General features: G+C 42.4%; 1 protein-coding gene across 10 annotated transcripts in view; it reads left to right on the forward strand.

Moving 5' to 3' along the window:
- Nucleotides 1-19,513, forward strand: part of Pxk (PX domain containing serine/threonine kinase like) — a 69,558-nt gene that overhangs the window by 43,271 nt on the left and 6,774 nt on the right. For 6 of the 10 annotated variants that reach the window (XM_075988546.1, XM_075988544.1, XM_075988548.1 and 3 more), the window contains 8 exons: nucleotides 2,803-2,964; nucleotides 3,307-3,424; nucleotides 4,559-4,637; nucleotides 6,364-6,412; nucleotides 10,838-10,915; nucleotides 11,381-11,467; nucleotides 12,860-12,926; nucleotides 16,082-16,144. In XM_075988546.1, coding sequence (XP_075844661.1) covers nucleotides 2,803-2,964; nucleotides 3,307-3,424; nucleotides 4,559-4,637; nucleotides 6,364-6,412; nucleotides 10,838-10,915; nucleotides 11,381-11,467; nucleotides 12,860-12,926; nucleotides 16,082-16,144 — 703 coding nt within the window. The remainder of the gene's footprint in view (nucleotides 1-2,802; nucleotides 2,965-3,306; nucleotides 3,425-4,558; nucleotides 4,638-6,363; nucleotides 6,413-10,837; nucleotides 10,916-11,380; nucleotides 11,468-12,859; nucleotides 12,927-16,081; nucleotides 16,145-19,513) is intronic. The other 4 variants (XM_075988550.1, XM_075988545.1, XM_075988551.1 and 1 more) reach the window with 1 other exon arrangement.

Below are 19,513 nucleotides of genomic sequence, written 5' to 3' on the forward strand. Positions count from 1 at the left end.
AGTTACAGGTGTTATAAGCCATCCAACAGCAGTGTGAGGAACCGAACTTTGGTCTTTGGGAGAACAACAAGTGATCTTAACTGCTGAGTCATTCATTTCTGCAACCCCTGGAGTGGCAGTTTCCATATGGGAAAGTTCCCTGGCAATATCCAAAAGCAGAGACATTGTTCTATTTATCTGGAACTTGATAGCATTGCTTTATTTTGCCCCAACAAGCAAATATTTGAGATGGCGCTAGCAGTAATATAGATCTATAAAGTTCTAAAAGTTTGGCTGAGTGTGGGTAAGTAAGCCATGCTATGTGTGAGACAAAAATCAAAGGACAGCTTTGATTCACAGTTCACAGACTAAACTCGGGTCATTTAGCCCAAGATTTTTTTTTTTTTTATTTTTTAAAGTATAACTCTGGCTGGCCTGGAGTACATTGTATAGAACCAGACTGACTTTGAACTCAGGGTTCTACATGCCTCTGCGTGCTAGAATTAAAGACATGCACCACCATGCCTGACCCCATATGTCTTCTTAACAGAACTGTAAAGGCTTTTTCCCTTTTGGGCAGGATGGAGATGTAGCTCTACTAGACAGTGTGTTTTAGTGCTTCGAGGCACAAAATAATCCTCAACACCAAGAGAGAAATGGAGGAGAAGGAGAGGGAAAAGAGTATCAACTTTGGCCTTGTCATCCTCTATGTAATATTCCCTAGGCTTCTTGGATTGTGCAAACCCATCTATGGAGATTTAAGCATAGTTCTGTGTTCCATGTTCTATAGATGGATAGATAGATAGATAGATAGATAGATAGATAGATAGATAGATAGATAGATAGATAGATAGATAGAGTTCTGTGTCCCATGTTCGTTCTCTCTCTCTCTCTTTCTCTCTCTCTCTGTGTGTGTGTGTGTGTTTGTGTGTGGATATGTGTAGATAGGTAGGTACATATGTGATTTTGTGTGGGCACACATGTGGAGGCCAGAGGTCAACAGCAGGTGTCTTCCTGTCATTGTCCACCTCATTTTTTTGAAACAGGATTTCTCACTGAACCTGGAGTTCACCGGTTACCTGTAGGCTGGTTGACCAGTAAGCTCCAGGGATCCACTTATCTTTCCCTTCTGCCCCAGAACTGGAGTTACAGATGCAAGCTTCCATGGTGCTGGAGATCCAAAATTAGGTCTTCTTGCTATGTACAGGCACTTTAATCCACTGAGCCATTTTCCCAGCCCCTTTTCCATGTTATATATATTTAACTATAAATTTACATATATGTACTGCTAGCAATATATTTTATGCATTACAAGTTTTAAAAAGAATAAGTTTTATTTACTTATTTATTTTGCAAGGCAAGGTTTGCCTGTGTGGCCTTGGCTGTCCTAAAACTTGCTCTGTAAACCAGGCTAGCTTCAAACTCAAGAAATTCACCTGCCTCTGCCTCCTGAGTGCTGGGCTTTATATACTACTTAAAGGAATACTACACCACTGCCCTGCCCGGTGGCAAGAATAAGTAATACTTTTTTTTAAGGATGAGATTTTTATTTATTTATTTATTTATTTATTTATTTATTTATTTATTTTAAAGCATGTGCCACCACCACCTGGCTTGTTCGAATTTTATTTTTATTTATTTATTTAGTATACAGTATTCTGTTTGCTTATGCCTGCGGGCCTGAAGAGGGCGCCAGGCCTCATTACAGATGGTTGTGAGCCACCACGTAGTTGCTGGGAATTGAACTCAGGACCTTTGGAAGAGCAGGCAATGCTCTTAACCACTGACCCATCTCTCCAGCCCAAGGATGAGATTTTTAAAGCCAGCAGCTGGAAAGAGGTGTTTCCGTGTCTCCTGTCTTTTCTGGATTGCTGGGCACTCCCTCCCCACCACTGCTCAGTTCCTCAGGTCCTTGTGGGGGCATATGCACAGCTGTTGCTGAGGGAGTCACTGTTTCTCTAAGTTGAAGCTGAAAAGTTTGCTCCTTTTGGAGAGGCCAGAAACCTACTTTGTATTTTTATTACCAAATATGTCCCAAGTAGATATTGAACCTGAGATGTTCTCAGCTTAACCCCTTTCCCTAAGTGATTGGCGGAGACACTATTGCCATAGCTTTATGAGTCCATGCAGGTGGAATGGGGACTCAGAAAAAGAGCTGGCCTGCTGGCACCAGGAAGTTCCCAAAGCAGAGCCTTTCACTATCAGAGCTGTTCCCTCCAAGCTAAAGGAGGGAATTTGGTGTTGTCTCACAGTCTCACAGCAGGGAGGCACTCTGTACCACTCCTCTTTCCAAAGAAAGGATGGAGGTGACATTTTAACTTTTGCTGAGGGGTTAACTCTTAGCCTCCTGCCTGGTGAGAAAATGCTACTGAGCTACAGGCCCAGCTGAAATGGTTTTTTTTTTACATTTGTTTACTTGTTTGTTTATGTGTGGAGGTCAGAGGACAATCTGGGAGTCAGTTCTCTCTTTCCTGTATGTCTGTCCCAAGGATTGACCTCAGTTTGTCAGATTCAGTGGTTACCTTTTACCCTGAGCCATCTTGCTCCCCCATCTTTTTTTTTTTCAGGGGGTGAGGGGAGGGGGGAGTTGGGTTTTGGTTTGTGAGACAGAGTTTCTCTAACCACCCTGTTTTGGAACTCACTTTGTAGACCAGGCTGACCTTGAACTCAGAGGTCCGCCTGCCTCTGCCTCCTGAGGGCTGGGATTAAAGGCATGCACCCCCACCACCCAGTTTCCCCAAAAAATATCTAAAACATGAATTTAACCTATGTTATATGGGCATGAATTGGGACCATTTCAGTGTGCACATATTTTTTTAATAGGTACTAAAGTTTCTCCACGACAAGGGATTCCCTTATGGCCACCTTCATGCAGCGAATGTGATGATGGACGGCAACACTTGCCGGCTGCTCGATCTTGAAAACTCTCTGTTGGGTCTTCCTTCCTTCTACCGATCCTACTTCACACAGTTCAGGAAAATCAATGTAAGTGTGACAGTCTTGTCAGGTCTGTGTTTAGGTACAGATTACCCTATACATCATGAAGTGAAAAATATAGTTAGAGCATACCTTGTTCCCATTTCTCTCATGGAGCATTGCTGATCTTTAAGAGGCAAAGATGAAATGGTGGGTGGGACAAGGAAGGGAATAGAATTGATTGAAAATGACCTATAGCTTAAGTCAGAAAAATGCCTTGTTTGAAAAAGGCTTTGGAGTTGTAGTGGGAATGGGTCTGCTCCTGCACCTTGCTTTGCAGTTGAAGCTTGGGCAGGAGCACTGAGGGCTAATGACTGAAAGGTGAACATGGCACTGCTCTTTCTTCCCCAGACATTGGAAAGTATAGACGTCCACTGCTTTGGCCATTTACTGTATGAAATGACTTATGGACGACCTCCAGACTCCGTGCCTGTTGACTCCTTTCCTCCTGCACCATCCATGGCTGTGGGTCAGTATAGAGCTTGGGAGTGGGGTCTGCTGGGACCTGGTAGTCTGCAGAGCTACTTAACCTCTTTCCAAAGTCCGAGAAAGATACAGAGGAAGTTGTCATCCTCCACAGACAGAGCACACATCAGTAAATATTCAGACAGCTTGTCTGTCTGTCCATCTGTCTCAAGCCTTTGGCAGACCTCCTCTAAACTGCATTGTAATTCTGGAAGCAACAGGGAGGAAAGAGAACTATGACCAGCTGGGGATTTAATTAGAAGCAAAAGGGAGGGTCAAGCAACTTGAAGCCAGATTTGAGGAACTAAGCACTTGTCAGAGTCCCATCCAAACTAGAATGGGACTTGGAAGGAACTTGAGAGCCGTGACTGGAGACCTGGAAAGTAAGGGCTTAGCTAGCTCATCCGTGCCTCCGGATGTTCAGGTAAGTGGGGTCAAGAAGCTGATACAGCCTTACCCAAGGAGACTAAGGAAGACCAAAGGACAGATAAGGCATAAGGACTCATGTAAACTCACCTCAGACCCTCCCGTCTTCTGAGTGGCCAGCTCAGAGCTCAAGGCTGAAAGAAAAAGGGCCCAAGGTAGCTTTTGGAACACTTTGCTTGACATGCAAATCACTTCATCAAGTTTCACTGTGCCAAATGAGGCAGTTTAAGAGAACAGACCCTAGGACTGTTTCCTGATGAGTTTGAACAGTAGCCTGTGAGTAGTAATCTGGCCCCTCGCTTGTAGCATCGTGTCGGGTGATGAAGTGACAGCACTTTTTGTCCGCTGGTTTCCTTTAAAAGCAAGCAAGCAACAAAATCTCAAGTTCAGAATTTTACTTCTGTGTAATGTTTGCTTCTCTCTAAAGAGAACAATTGTATGAATACAATCTTGGTGCTTTTCTCTATTTATCCTTGGAGTATACTTAGCTTTCTGTCAGCATGTGGTTTCTGAGGCATTTCTTTTGAATCATTGAAAATGCTAGCATTTCCCATCACTCCCACGTATGCCATCTGTCTGTGTGTGAAGAGTTTTTGACACTGTCCTGATCAGCCCGCAGACAGTTGTTGCAAAGAGATGTCAAACTTTTCCTCAGCAAGTGGATCTTTGAGAGTGTTCTGTGGAACTAAAATGTGTATCTGTTCATTTCAAGTGGCCGTGTTGGAGTCTACGCTGTCTTGTGAAGCCTGTAAAAATGGCATGCCTACCGTCTCCCGGCTCTTACAGATGCCGTAAGTCAATCATATGCATTGGTTGTAATCTTGATAACTGTGCTGAACCTTGGACCACTGTGCCCAGAGCCCAGTACCATGGTAAAGACTCAGTGGTGGTCCCTGCAGGGTTGAAGTGACCGGCTTATTGTGTGTCCCATACAGCATGATACCATAATCTTGCCTTGTGTCTCTCTGCTTAGTCCACTTGCTGTCCTAGAACACCACTGTCCTTTCCATATGTGTTTTATCACCATTAGCATTTGTGTGTGTGTGTGTGTGTGTGTAACTCCTGGGCTTTTGCTTGTTCATTTCATCACTGGGCACTAGCTATTCAACTCCTAGCTAACATGTACCAAACCTTGTGCTAAGGGTCTTATCCTCAAAAGACCTCCTGTCAACAGAGTTGTGAGGAGTTGAGAGAGCTGATACCTCCCTGAGGCCCCTCCTTTAGGTATTGTTCCTTCATGGAGAGGCTAAGGGTGGTATCACTGAAGTCAGACAAACTTGTGAATGGATCTCAGCTTCATTCTTTATTCCAGGAAGACTTGGGCAAGCTTCTTCCGCATGTTGAGAAATTTCCCTAGCTCTGCCTGCTTTGTCTGCACCAGCATGTTGTATAGCAAAGTTATTCAGGAAGTAGTAACAGCAGCCAACAAAGTGGGGGGAAAAGTGATATGACTAACTTCAGGTCCTTCATCCCTTCTTCTGACATGGTTAGAGAAGCCTGCTGTAGGCCAGGCTGGTGAGCAGAAGAAACAAGCCCTTGTCCGTGGATGTGACGCTGCGGCACCTGTTTCCAAGCCAGCAGCCACTGGTGACCATGTTCATGTGAAAGAACAGGTCCACTCTGAAAACTGCAATGTTTCCCACAGACTCCTAATCAAAGTGCATTTGGCTAGGGAACAGTGTGAGGCTGATGTACTTGAGTGTGCACTGGGTTCCCTTCCCCAGGTCTCTGGTTGTCCCCAGTCCCAGTAACAAGCACGTTTTGTCTTCTAAATCTTTGCACCTCATGGGCTTCAGCTTTGAGAACCATAGCTGAAGAGGTGTGACTATATTTAGTGGAAATATGAGGTCTGGAAGTCAGTGGATGAGCTGCAGGGAAGGGCCCTGGGAAAGGCAACTGCCATTTCTGCATGGGCTGAATTACTGTCTTTAGACAAGAATTCTCAATTAAGATCCCTTAACCACTTGGGCACTACCCAAGCAAGTCTTCTGACCGGAGCTGTTAGTGTTCCTCCCGCTGCTGTTTTTAATAACACACCTTTGAGGAAAGAATACAATCCAGAAACTGCTGCTTTAGAATGAAATATGAGAAACAGAAGGAAATTATTTTTTCTCTTAGAGTCCAATCATGACAATTCAAAATGTATTAAGTTCTAGAATAAACAACCTTTTCTGAGGCAAGAAAAAAAACAATTCTGTTTAGAAACATCTGCTAAATATATTATTTGCAACATTTTGTGAACTGGGGTTTATGAAGATTTTTTTTTTACAAATATTATATTGCTCATAGTATTAAGTATAACTGACCTGGTCCCCTTCCTAATACCACCTCTGAGGGTACAGCAAGTGACGTTTAAATGCCTTTGCCTTAACTAACAAACTTAGTGCTGAACTGGGCTGACCCAGGGACTGAGCTATCCTGAGCCGCTCTTACCTGCCCCAGAGAGTGTTTCTGGTTTAAGAAAGATTTTCTTCTTCATGTTACCGGAAATAAACACATTTGTTTCTTTTCTTATAGATTATTCAGTGATGTTTTACTAACAACTTCTGAAAAGCCACAGTTTAAGGTAAAGCAAATTATATAAATTTTGGATTTGTTGAATAAGTAAGTTGGCTTTGAAAAATTTTAAAAACAACAAAATAGTCATAATATAAAAAATTGGGAAACAATCTAAATATCCTGTAGCTAGTTATTGTTTTGATCATTTGTGATGCATGGAGTTGATTTGGTTTTGGGTTTGTTTGGGGTTTTTTGTTTTGTTTTTTTGGTTTTGTTTGTTTGTTTGTTTTAGCTGAAACTCGCAGCAATCCTCTCATGCCTGCCTCCCTAATGCTGGGTTATAGGCATACACCACCATGTCTAGCTATAGTGCATGTATCTAAAAATAAAAGTAAATGTATCTAGGCATTGTAATAATGTGGAAAGTGAATATTATTTAGGCTAATATCAACAAAATAGTGGTATCTAGAAGATAGAATATAAACCCAAACATCTGAATCTAAAGAAAAACCTGGAAAGAAGTCTCAAGAGAAGCAGTGTCTGTGGTAGGACAATCATGGGCTTGTAACTGAAAAGCCAGAATCAGGCCTCGCACTGCTCTGTGGATGCTAGTAACAATCTGATGTTTAGAGCCATGTCCATCTCTGTGCGGGGGCGGGGGTGGGACTGGCTGGTACACTGCAGCATAGGAAGCAGCAGCACCCCTGGCTCTCCCCGATGGCAGTCAAATTTCTACCTCCTCATGTGGTCCTTCAGTTGTTGTTTTTGTTTTAGAAATCTCCATATTGGTTTCCACGATGATTATATCATCATACTGACAGTACACAAAGTTCTTGTTTCTCTACATCCCTTCCAAGACTTGTTACTCTTTTTTATATGTATGAGTGTTTTGTCTGCATATTTGTCTATGTACGACACACATGTTTGGTACCTGCAGAAGCCAGGAAAGGGCATTAGATCCCCTGGAACTACAGGTATAGTTAAATGGCCACAAGCTGCCATGACGGTCCTGGGGACCAAACACAGGTCCTATGCAAGAACAGAAGGTGCTCTTAACTACTAGCCTTTCTTTTAGCCAAACTAGTTATAATTCCTTATTATATCTAGAGGTAACTCTAACCAAACAAGTGAAAGACCTGTATGACCAAGGGCTTTAAGTCTTTGAATAACAAAATTGAAAAGGGTATCAGAAAATGGAAAGATCTCCCATGCTCATGAATAGGTAGGCTTAACATAGTAAAAATGGCAATTTTACCAAAAGCAATCTACAGATTCAATGCAATGCCATCAAAATCCCAGAACAATTCTTCACAGACCTTGAAAGAACAATACTAAATTTCATATGGAAAAGCAAAAAACGCAAGATAGCCAAAACAACCCTTTACAATAAAGGAACTTCTGGAGGCATCACCATCCCTAACTTCAAACTCTAATATTGAACTACAGGCATAAAACAGGCAGATGGACCAATGGAATCGAACCGAAGACCCTGATATTAACCCACACACCTATGAATGCCTGATTTTTGATAAAGAAGCTAAAAATATAAACTGGAAATACGAAAACATCTTTAACAAATTGTGCTGGTCTAACTGGATTTCGACATGTAGAAGAATGCAAATAGATCCATATCTATTGCCATGTCCCAAACCCAAGTCCAAATGGATCAGAGACCTCTACATAAATCTAACCACACTGAACCTCATAGAAGAGAAAGTGGAAAGTACCCTTGAACACATCGGCACAGGAAATCACTTCTTAAATTATAACCCCAGTAGCACAGACACTGAGAGCAGCAATTAATAAATGGAAACTTCTGAAACTGAAAAGCTTCTGTAAAGCAAAGGACACGGTCAACAAGACAAAGGGGCAGATTACAGATGGGAAAAGATCTTCACCAACCCTGCACCTGATAGAGGGCTGATCTCCAAAATATACAAAGAACTGAAGAAACTACACATCAAATTACCAAATAATCCAATTAAAAAATGGGATACAGATCTAAACAGAGAATTCTCAACAAAAAAATTCTTAAAAGTGTCAAAAAACACTTAAGGAAATGCTTAACATCCTTAACTGTCAGAGAAATGCAAATAAAAACAACTCTGAGATACCATCTTACACCAGTAAGAATGGCCAAGATCAAAAACAGTTATAACAACTTATGCTGAAGAGGATGTGGAGTAAGGGGAATACTACTCCATTACTAATGGGAGTGCAAACTTGTATAGCCACTGTGGAAATCAGTATGGTGGTTTCTCCGAAAATTAGGAATCAGTCTACCTCAAGACTCAGTAATACCACTTTTGGGCAAATACCCAAAGGATGCACACTCATACCACAAAACATTTGCTCTACTATGTACATAGTAGCATTATTTGTAATAGCCAGAACCTATAAACAACCTAGATGCCCCTCAACCAAAGAATGGATAAAGAAAATGTGTAACATTTACACAATGGAATACTACTGAGTAGGAAAAAACAAACAAACAAAAAAGATGACATCTTGATATTTGCAGCAAATGGGCAGAATTAGAAAAAAAAAACATCTTGAGTGAGGTAACCCAGACTCAGAAAGACAAATATAGCATGTACTTATAGTATGTACTTATTCATCAGTGAATATCAAACATAAAGCAAAGGATAACCAGCCTACAGTCCACAACCCCAGAGAAGCCAGAACCCTCATCCAGAAACAGATGGAAGCAGATGCAGAGATCCACAACTAACTGCTGGGCCGAGCTCTCGGAGTACAGTCAAAGAGAGAGAGGAGCAATAATGACAACAAAGGGGTCAAGACCGTGATGGGGAAACACGTAGAATCAACTGATCTGAGCTAGTGGTAGCACACTGACTCAGGACTAACAGCTAGGGAACCTGCATAGGACTAGACTACGCCCCTGAATGCAGGTAACAATGGTTTGTCGTGGGCAGTATGTGGAGCCACTGGCAGTGGGACCAGGATCTTACCCTAATGTATGAACTGACTTTGTGGAGCCCACTCTCTATGGAGAGATACCTTGTCAGCCTAGGCACAGGGGTGGGGGGTATGGTCCTGCCTCAACAAGGTGGTGGGACAGACTTAGATGAATTCTCAGGGGAGGCCTTACCCTCTCTGAGGAGCAGAGCAGATGAAGGGAAGGTTGGGAGAGAGGGAGGGGAAACTTGGATTGGTATGCTTAAAAAAATACAAAGTATTGTATAATAAAAAAAAACCTTGTTATTCTTATTTGTCTGTTTTTTGCAACAGGGTCTCACTATGTAGCTCAAGTTGGCCTGAAACTTGCTATAGCCCAGGCTAGCATGGAACTTAAATTCTCCTGCCTTGGCTTCTCAAGTGCTGGGATTAAAGGAATGTGCTACCATGCAGACTGAATTTATGGTTTTTTTGATAGTGGCCATCATAATAGTTATGAAATGACATGCTATCTTAGTGTGAATTAAATTTGTGTTTCTTCAGTATTGAACATCTTTTTTACCTGGTGAAAAGACCATTTGATAATGCATATTTTTTTTTATCATTTATATTTTTTTTGAAGAAATGTCATTAAAACTTTTCCCATTTTAAACTGGGTTTCATTTTTGTTGTTCATATCTTCTGATATTAAGTCCTTGTTGATGGTATCCTTTGTTGAACAAGTTTTAATTTTGATGAGTCCAAGTTATTCATTGTTTTTTTTTATTGCCTATGTTTTTGGTATCATATCCAAGAAATCCTTTCCAGCTGGGTAGGATAGTATGTGCCTGTAATCTCTGAGGCAAGAGAGAGAGTGTGTGTGTGTCCGTCCTGGAGATGGGTGGTGGCAAACACAGCAACTGAGGAAGCTGCAGCAGAAGAATCTCAAATTCAAGTTTGCTTGTGCTTCTGAGTGAGTTCAAGGCCAGTCTGAACAACCCCCAGAGATGCTGTCCCCAAAACAAAGACAGACAAATGAATAAGCAAATTAATTTTTTTGAGTAAAAAGAAAATAATAGCCTGGTGGTGGTGGCACATGCCTTTAATCCCAGTACTCGGGAGGCAGAGGCAGATGGATCTGTGAGTTTGAGGCCAGTCTGCTCTACTGAGTAAGTTCCAGAACAGCCAGGGCTACACAGAGAAGCCCTGTCTGGAGGAGGAGGAAGAAGAAAGAAAGCTTTGACAAACCCAGTGCCACAGTGCCCCTTCCCTGTGTTGTAGCAGCTCTGCTGTTTTAAGTGTTACATTTTGGTCTTGCACCTGTGTTGAATTACTTTGAGATTACTTTGGCAATTCTGGAACCCCTTGAATTATTTGAAGCATGGTGTGTTTATGGTTTATTTATTTATTTAATTTTGTGTTTGTTGCTCGAAAGTTCTGTCGAGGTGAATATAGCTGACGTAGATGGAGTGTGCAGTTTTAACTGGTTCTATTCTAGAGGACGTCCCATGTGATCATGGCTACTGCTGAGTGTGTTCAGGACTCCGGAGACTCCAACCACTTCAATCATTAGTTCATGTACTACTTCTTTCAGATTCCCACAAAATTAAAAGAGGCATTGAGAATTGCCAAAGAATGTATAGAAAAGAGACTCATCGAAGAACAGAAGCAGGTAAGCTGGCAATAGTTCTTCAATATTAGTGTCCCTATTCCCTGCCCTGAGGTTCACAGTGATTGTCTTTGACTCTTTACTTGGTAAACATTGTGTGCATAGTTGCTCTCAACCAGATTTTGGGCTAAGTGCTGTAACGCAGAGTACCATATCTTACAGTCCAGCCCTCAGTCTGTGAGAAACAAGGACACACAGATGGTAGGGTTTCCTGGGTGGAGTGGTTGGCAGCACTCCTGTGCCACATTTTTCTGTAGAGTGAGGGTAGAAGGAACAGGAAAGTGAGAAGGATCATCACTTAGCATACCCTTCTCCCATAGATCTTGACATAGCCACGAGACTGACAGCAGGCTAAGAAAGGCCTGTTTATCCTAACAGTTTAATGTGATCGTACACATAGATGTCTCCTTAGGATCCTGCTGTAGATAGGATTTCCTTACACTTATGGGGGATTGTCATCTCTTAAAGATTCACCAACATCGAAGACTAACAAGAGCTCAGTCACACCACGGGTCTGAGGAAGAAAGGAAAAGGAGAAAGATCCTAGCTCGAAAGGTAAGCCTGTTGTCCCTGTGTGAAAGTGGAAATTGCACTTATTCTTTATTTTTGTGTGGCTTTTTTTTTTAATTTTTGGTTTTTTGAGACAGGGTTTTTGTTTGTTTACAGTTTGTTTTGTGTGTGTGTCTTTGGCTGTTCTGGAACTTATTTTGTAGACCAGGCTGACTTTGAACTCAGATTTGCCTGCCTTTGCCTCCCAAATTCTGAGATTAAAGGAGAGTGCCATCATATCCAATTATTTTATTTTTTTAAGGATTTTTAAAATCTTTTTCTTTATGCTTATGTGTATTTTAAGCACATTGTAAACCATTTAGAGGTTTGTTTTCTGTCTGAATCTGTTTTTATTGTATATCTCTATTTTTTTTGAGCACATAAGTCTTTAATCTGCTAAGCAATATTAAAAGAGCTGTGAGATTTTTGCCTTTAACGCTGAGTCAGAAAGCCTTTCTTAAAAGAGCTGTGCCTTCATTCACTGCTAGCCAACAGCTATTGGAGAGTCTGTGTTTGACTCTGATTTTGTATGTCTAGAATCCTTTTTTTTTTTAAGCTTTTTTAGACTTTACGTGGAATTTTTGCCCTACATTGGGCACCATTATGTAAATGGAGACTGTACTTTTGTTTCCCAGTCACCCAGACCTGTCTAATCACACAGAAACTATATTAATTACAACACTGTTTGGCCAATGGCTTAGGCGTATTCCTAGCTAGCTCTTACATCTTAAATTAACCCTTAATTCTTGTCTGTGTTCATCCACGTGGCTTGGTACCTCTTCTCACTGAGGCATTCTCATCTTGCTTCTTCTGTGTCTGGCTGGTGACTGCGTCTCTGCATTTCCTCTTCCCAGAATTCTCCTAGTCTGGTTGCCCCAACCTATACTTCCTGCCTGGCTACTGGCCATTCAGCATTTTATTAAACCAATATGAATGACAAATCTTTACAGTATACAAAAGCATTATCCCACAGTACCTGTGTTCTCTTTTTAAGTTCTTGACTGTATGTGAAGAAAATTCTAAAGCTAATGGTATACACTTAATGATATATTTTGTATTATATCCCCTTGAAAGCTAAAAGCACTTCCAGATGACTAGTTTGGAGCTTAACACACTCACAAGGGGGAGGGGGGAGGTATAATGGGCCATATAGTTTCCTGGTTTGCTAGGCCAATTATGGCAAAAAGTAACTGGAGGAAATGGTCAGCTTGGGGAGTTAAGTCAGCATTCTGGTTTTATTTTCCATTTTGACCTGTGGCTTCTTTTCACTGCATTAAGTTAGAAGCTGAGTATACCGTTTTTTGTAGCTGTTTAAACTGTATATCTGGAATTTTTTTAAGTCTCGCCTAAAGTGTGCCTTTTCTTTGCTTACCACCCACCTTTCTTTTATTTTTAAAGAAATCGAAGCGATCTGCTGTTGAGAACAGTGAAGAACAGCCAGTGAAGCACAACTCCAATAACTCAGGTAACTGGTCTAGGTGGCTGGAGCCCAGCGTGCAGAGGTGCAGGTCAGGACTCTGTAGGTGGTGTGGAGATTTGACTGAGCAGCAGTGATGAGTGCACAGATTAGAACTCTGCCCCCAGTGAATATTGTGACAACGCTCACACTCCCACCTCTGCACCAAACTCAGTCGGTCAGACATAGGAGCATTTGATGTGGAAGAAAAACAGGCCCTTCTTTGTACATGGAAATTCGCCTCAATCTTGCCTTCTGCTCTGGAACCCTTGTGGTTGGAGGAAGAGAAGGAAGTTTTCAATAACTCCTCAGTTTCACCCCTGGGGGGTGAGGCATGGGAAGGGGAAATTGAAGTTTAGCTGATTATACTCTAAGAAGATAAAGGACCCATATGGAAGGGAGGAGCTGAATATGCAAAGAGGAGAGTGTTTGAGAAGCCAGAGAGCCAAGGGTGAGCATTGAAAGCTCCACTGTCAGCGTCAGGTGTGGAGGAAGCCCATTCATTCATCTCTTCCTTAACACCAGTGAGGAGGCACAGGTAACTAAGCAGAAGGCTTTGAAAGTGGAAGACCTAGGCATGCATGTATTCCTAGCTACTCAGGAGACTGAGATTATTTAAGGCCATGAATTGGAGACCAGCCTGGCTTCACTGTATTGAGACTGGATGGATGGATGGATGGATGGATGGATGGATGGATGGATGGATGGATCAGTCGATCGATGGATTGATTTATCAATCAATCACAAGTCATGCCTCATTTTCCTTGGTCAATTCCGATAGGAAGATGTTTGCTTACACTAGAGGAGATACTGAGAGGCATGTAAGAGAATCGAGATGTATCTTGAAGGCTAGATTATCCTCAGCTGAAGAATGCCAGAGATGTGTGTAGAGCTGGAAATTGAAAGATTGGAATGCGAATCCTAGGACACTAGAAATAGGATGAGAATCATGACACTGTCACAGGATTCTAGAAGGAAAAGAGGAGGTCCCAGTAAGGACCAGCATGCTTGGGGTCGGAAGCTGCTATGACTGGCACATCATTTCATATTTGGAAATCTGCTTGCTCCATAGTGATAGGACGGATTTTTATAGGGAGGGGGAGAGCCATATATCCAACCAGCATGTCTATACACTAGTGATTCTGTTCATCTAGTTCTCTGTAAACCAGAAAAATCCTATACCTGCCCCCTTCCCAAGATTATGCCTGCACTCTTCCACATGCACATGTCACAGAGTGGACACCAGAGAATTCCAAGAGAGGGTTTAGGGTTATCCTCAGCTACATAGCAAGTTCAACGTCAATCTAAAAGACACACAAAACCTGTCTTAAAAACCAAAAATCTTAGCCGGGCATGCCTTTAATCCCAGCACTTGGGAGGCAGAAGCTGGCAGATCTCTGTTTGAAGCCAGCCTGGCCTACAGAGTGAGTTCCAGGACAACCAGAGCTACACAGAGAAACTGTTTTGAAAAATCAAACAAATAAATAAAAACAAAAATCATAGCCAAGACACCTCAGGAGTTTAGGAAAGCCAGGTACTGGTTATTGATGGAAATGTATAGGTTAGTTACCAGCCTGACTAGGCTCACAAGTCCGGTTTTCTGTCTTTAAGATCTGTTAGTCCCTCTCCATCTCTTCTGATTGATTTAAATTTGAAGTCAACTTTGTTAGAAATTAGTATGGCCACACCTGCTTGTTTCTTAGGTCCATTTGCTTGATAAACCTTTTCCCATCCCTTTACTCTGAGTAGGTACCTGTCTTTGTGGTTGAGGTGTGTTTCTTGTAAACAGCAGAATGTTGGATCCTGTTTTTGTATCCAATCTCTTAGCCTGTGCCTTTTTATAGGTGAGTTGAGTCCATTGACATTAAGTGATATTAATTACCAGTGGTTGTTAACTCTGGTCACTTTTTTAGTAATAGAGTTTGTGTGTTTCCCTTCTTTGAATTGTGCTGGTGAAGGATCTCTAGATGTTTGAGTTATTGTGGTCATTGTTGGACTCCTTGGTTTGTGATTTTCCTTCTATTACTTTCTGTAAGGCTGGATTTGTGACCATAAGGGATGCACCCACCCACGGAGACAGTGGGGCTGATCTATTGGGAGCTCACTAAGGCCAGCTGGACTGTGACTGAAAAAGCATGGGATAAAACATAAAATAAAAATAAATAAAAAGTAAAGAAAATCCAGGTTCAGGACTGCACCTCTCTAACTGAATGTACCTACCTGCTGGTAAAGTTGATCTTCAACAAGTCATGCCTCATTTTCTGTGGTCAATTCAGATAGGAAGATGTTTGCCTACCCAGAGGAAATACTGAAAGGCTCACGGGAGAATTGAGCTGGTGTGGTCACATACTACCTATAATTACAGTGCCCTGGAGGTTGAGCTAGTTTGGGCTACTTAATGAGACTCTGCCTCAAACACATGGATGAATGTGAGCAAAGCCCGAGTCGGGTGTAGTGGTGCACACCTTTAATCTCAGCTCTTGGGAACCAGAGGCAGGTGGAGCTCTGTGAGTTCAAGATCTACATAATGAGTTCCAGGACAGCCAGAACTACACAGAAAGAGACCCTGCCTCAGAAAAGGAATCTGATGTGGAAGTGTATGCTTGTGCTCCCAGTACCTGGGAGGGAGGGAGGGAGGGAGGGAGGGAGGGAGGGAGGGAGGGAGAGAGAGAGAGAGAGAGAGAGAGAGAGAGAGAGAGAGAGAGAGAGAGAGAGAGAGAATGTGTGTGTGTGTGTGTGTGTGTGTAAATTCTACAAGGTGCTCTTGTTTCCTTTGTGTGAGAATTCTGCCAGGCTGGTGAAGGAAATACACCTTGCACTGGAGGGAAACCTGCCACCACTGGGTCTAATTCATATATCTATAGTTTTTGTTTTTTCGAGACAGGGTTTCTCTGTGGCTTTGGAGTTGCCCTGGAACTAGCTCTTGTAGACCAGGTTGGCCTCGAACTCACAGAGATCCTCCTGCCTCTGCCTCCTGAGTGCTGGGATTAAAGGCGTGCACCACCACCGCTTGGCTTAATTTCTATATTTTCTGTTTCTCATCACATTGCTCCACAGAACATACTGGGCTAATAACAGATTCTCAAACAATGCTGAGTTTCTGCTCATGCCAAGTTTCAAATGTCTGTTTTTGGTCCCCATGAGGATTTCTCTGTTTTTCTCAGCAGGATCTGGGGCCAGCTCACCTCTCACATCCCCATCATCTCCAACTCCACCCTCCACAGCAGGTCAGTACTATGTAAGGCGACAGGCCTTCTTCTTCTCCACCCAAGCATTTCAGGACACAGACCCCACCTCTCTTCTCCAGAGAGCCAGACGCAACTGCAAAACGGGTGTTCTCTGGAGGGGCTGATGGGTGGTTCCCAAGGTCAGTGCTCAGGGAACGGGCTGGTTTCAGGAGTCTCCTTGGGTCGGAGCTTGTCTTTGGGCAAAGCAAACACATTGTTGTCCTACACTTTGTCCTACCATAGCTTCTCCTGCAGCCCCTTCCTGCTGTGGGCTGGTCACAGCAGAGCTCACAAGCTGCCTAGCACAGAGTGAAGCATCCCTACTAACAACTTCCGGATAACCGTTTGTTCTCTATTCTGCTCTGTAAAGCATGTAATTATCTGATAATTATCATTAACCTTCGTTTCACCTTGTGAATTAAATCAGATACTGTGAGGGTTTTTGGTTTTGTTGTTGTTGGGGGGAAAATACTGACAAAGAATTTGTCTTTGGAATTACATACAAGAACAGTCCTGTGGAGTAGTCTCACAATACTCTTTCGCCTTTCCTTTTTGAACTAAGATCTTTCTAACCATTTTGCAGTCCAGTAAAAACAAAGGGACAATACATTGCGTTTTCCTCCTTGAATGAATAATCATTCATTCAAGAACATTTAGTCTAAGAAGCTGGTTTTTCCACTCAGAGTTCATTGCTGTCCTTGGAAGAGTTCTTCCAGCTGTTTGAAAGGGAAGTCTTTGGCAGGATTGGTATATGAGCTGACGGTACCATATTCTCTAATGCTTATGGTATTGGCTGCCTTTAAATGACTCTGACTAAAGCTCCTGGGAAAAAAACATGAATGCAAGAAGGCTGGTTTGATTGACTCTCTCCTTGCTGGCTGAGAGTGTTTACTGGTCGCTTACTGTTATGTGTTCTAGGGCCGGGGCCAGTTTTATAGAGCAGAAATGCCAGATCATTGGGATGATTCTTTTATCTCTGACTTTCTCAGCAGATTTTGCAAAGAACTTCTTAATAGACAGAGTTGTCTTGTGGCGATTAACTGTTTGAGCTGAGCAGAAGTTTCTGGAAATCTACTATTCAGACTGTTTTGAGCCATTTCTAACTTAATATATGGTGTTAGTTTCCTCTCATTTTCATACACTAAGGAAACCAAGAGGGTTCTGAGAACTCTTAGCCCTGGATAACGGAGATGCCTGCCTAGTGTGCCGAGCACACTGTGTGTGAGCTGTGCTTCTGGGTAGCTCGCTTTTGCCTTTGGATGCCTGATTTCATTCATAGTCTGACCCTCCTGGTTACCTGTGCCTAAGTGGGAGCGATTTCATATAATAGCAGCTTTACCTAAGATGAGCTAACTTTCAGAATGAGAGAAGAAAAATGGAATTTTTTCTAGCAATCAGTCAATATGGGAAAAGATTCATCTAAGGACAGTGGGGGTGGCAGGGAGCAGTATTGTGAACTGGGGAGAACACATTTGAAGCCCAAGTACGTTAGCTGTCAGGAGAGCCTTTATTCCCTTTAATGATTTTGTTGAAATTATTGACAGAATTATTTATCCCAAAGACCATGCTCTGACCTCTACTGGCTGTTCCTTGTAATGAATCTTATATCCTTTGCCTAGCAAGCTAGCATTTTAGGTGCATAAACCAGATGTGCATAGTAGGTCTGCTTACCTCAAATGTTTTCAAGGTACATTTTCGTGTAGCCTGGGTTACAAAGAGAAGCGGACAGGCTCCAGCCGATGTCCAGTGCCTCAGAAGCTCCAAACTGTTGGAACACAGTTCAAATAGACAGAAACTTCCTGCTAATGGTCTAAAACCTGCTAATGTTTTCTCCCAGTAGTTCCTTTGAAATAAAAGATATTTCTCAACAGGCAGTGGTAGCACACACCTTTAATCCCAATACTGTGGGAGTTAGGGGCAGGTAGATCGCTGAGTTCAAGGCCAGCTTGGTTCACAGAATGAGTTATAGGACAGCCAGGGTGACACTGTACAGAGCGATCCTGTCACAAATCCTTTCCTCCCCCACAAAGATCTGTATCAAAGGTTGGCTTATCGGCAAACAGCATCTCGAGTTGAGCCCTGCACCTAGCACCAGGAGACTTTACTGTAGGTGAAGTGTTCTCAACTTTTCCTGGGTGAGGAGCATGATATAGCCTTGTGGAGCAGATAGGTCAAGACCTTCAGAAGAGGAGGGACCCCAGCAGGTCAGCGTTGGCAGGTTGAGTGGGACTTCTTCCCCCACAGCTTCAGTTTTAGGTGATCATGGTGACTAGAACAAGATGGACTTGTTTTAGCTCCTTAGGGTTTGGCAGAAGTAACAGGCACTTCCAACTGAAGAGATATTACCAGATGAGCCTTGTCTAGCAGCTGGGACCCTCTCTGCAGGACTTGTTGGTACTTGTTGAGATGCACACTAAATTGTTGGGACTAATACTGTTTCCTCAAGTCTGGTGGCAGTTGTACTTGGTGGCTGGCATTCTCCCATACTCTTTTGTAAGGCCCTCATTTGTTTGTTTGTTTCAGTGAAAAATTTTCTAATTCTTTTCTATTGTTCCATGAATCATAAAGGCCTCTTTGAGAAGGATTAAAATTCTGTACATTTGTAGAGCTGAGTGTTTTAAAATGCCCCAGTTTGCACATATACAGATATTTGCTCTCACTGTATTTGGGGAACAGACTGCAGGCCTATTGTCTTGGTTTCCTTTTCATTTATGTGTTTGTGTGTGAGGAATCATGCACATGTGTTGTGAAAATTCTGGGGGTGATCAGCAAAATTTGTTGGATCCCTGGAATTACAGCAGTTGGGAGACTTCTCATAGGAGTGCCAGAGATGGAACTCAAGTACTCTGGAAGAGCAGCTAGCATTCTAACCTCTGAACTAACTCTCTAGGCCTTTTTGTAAGGTAATGGTTAAGGTGGGATCTCATGTAGCCAAGGATAGACTCAAACTCTTCATGTATTGGCTCTTTTTATAAAGTACATTTACAAGAGTATGTTAAGGATGCTAAATAAAGGGGAAACATAAAACTGTTGTTTTCAGTAATCACATCTAAGTGATTTGTATTCATTGTCCCCTTTAATCCTCAACTTTCTTCCTGTCCAATAAGAGTAGATTCCAGTTTATCTCTATTTCACAGAAAAACTGAGCTTCTAGTAGAGTTGAGAACTTGACCAAGGTCACAGATAATGGAAGCTTCAAGATCTAGGATTTGAACTTGATTCTGCCTCCATTCGTTTACTCCCCTCATTGAGAGCCTGCTTTTTTCTGGGAGTATCATGACCATGGAAGTTAAGCGCTGCTCTGCTGGAGTGCATAGAGCCGGCTCTACCAGTTGCCCTCTGTAACCGTGAACAAATGAGTTCCATTCT

The sequence above is a fragment of the Microtus pennsylvanicus genome, chromosome 10 (genome assembly GCF_037038515.1).
Source record: "Microtus pennsylvanicus isolate mMicPen1 chromosome 10, mMicPen1.hap1, whole genome shotgun sequence".
NCBI classification, from domain to species: domain Eukaryota; kingdom Metazoa; phylum Chordata; class Mammalia; order Rodentia; family Cricetidae; genus Microtus; species Microtus pennsylvanicus.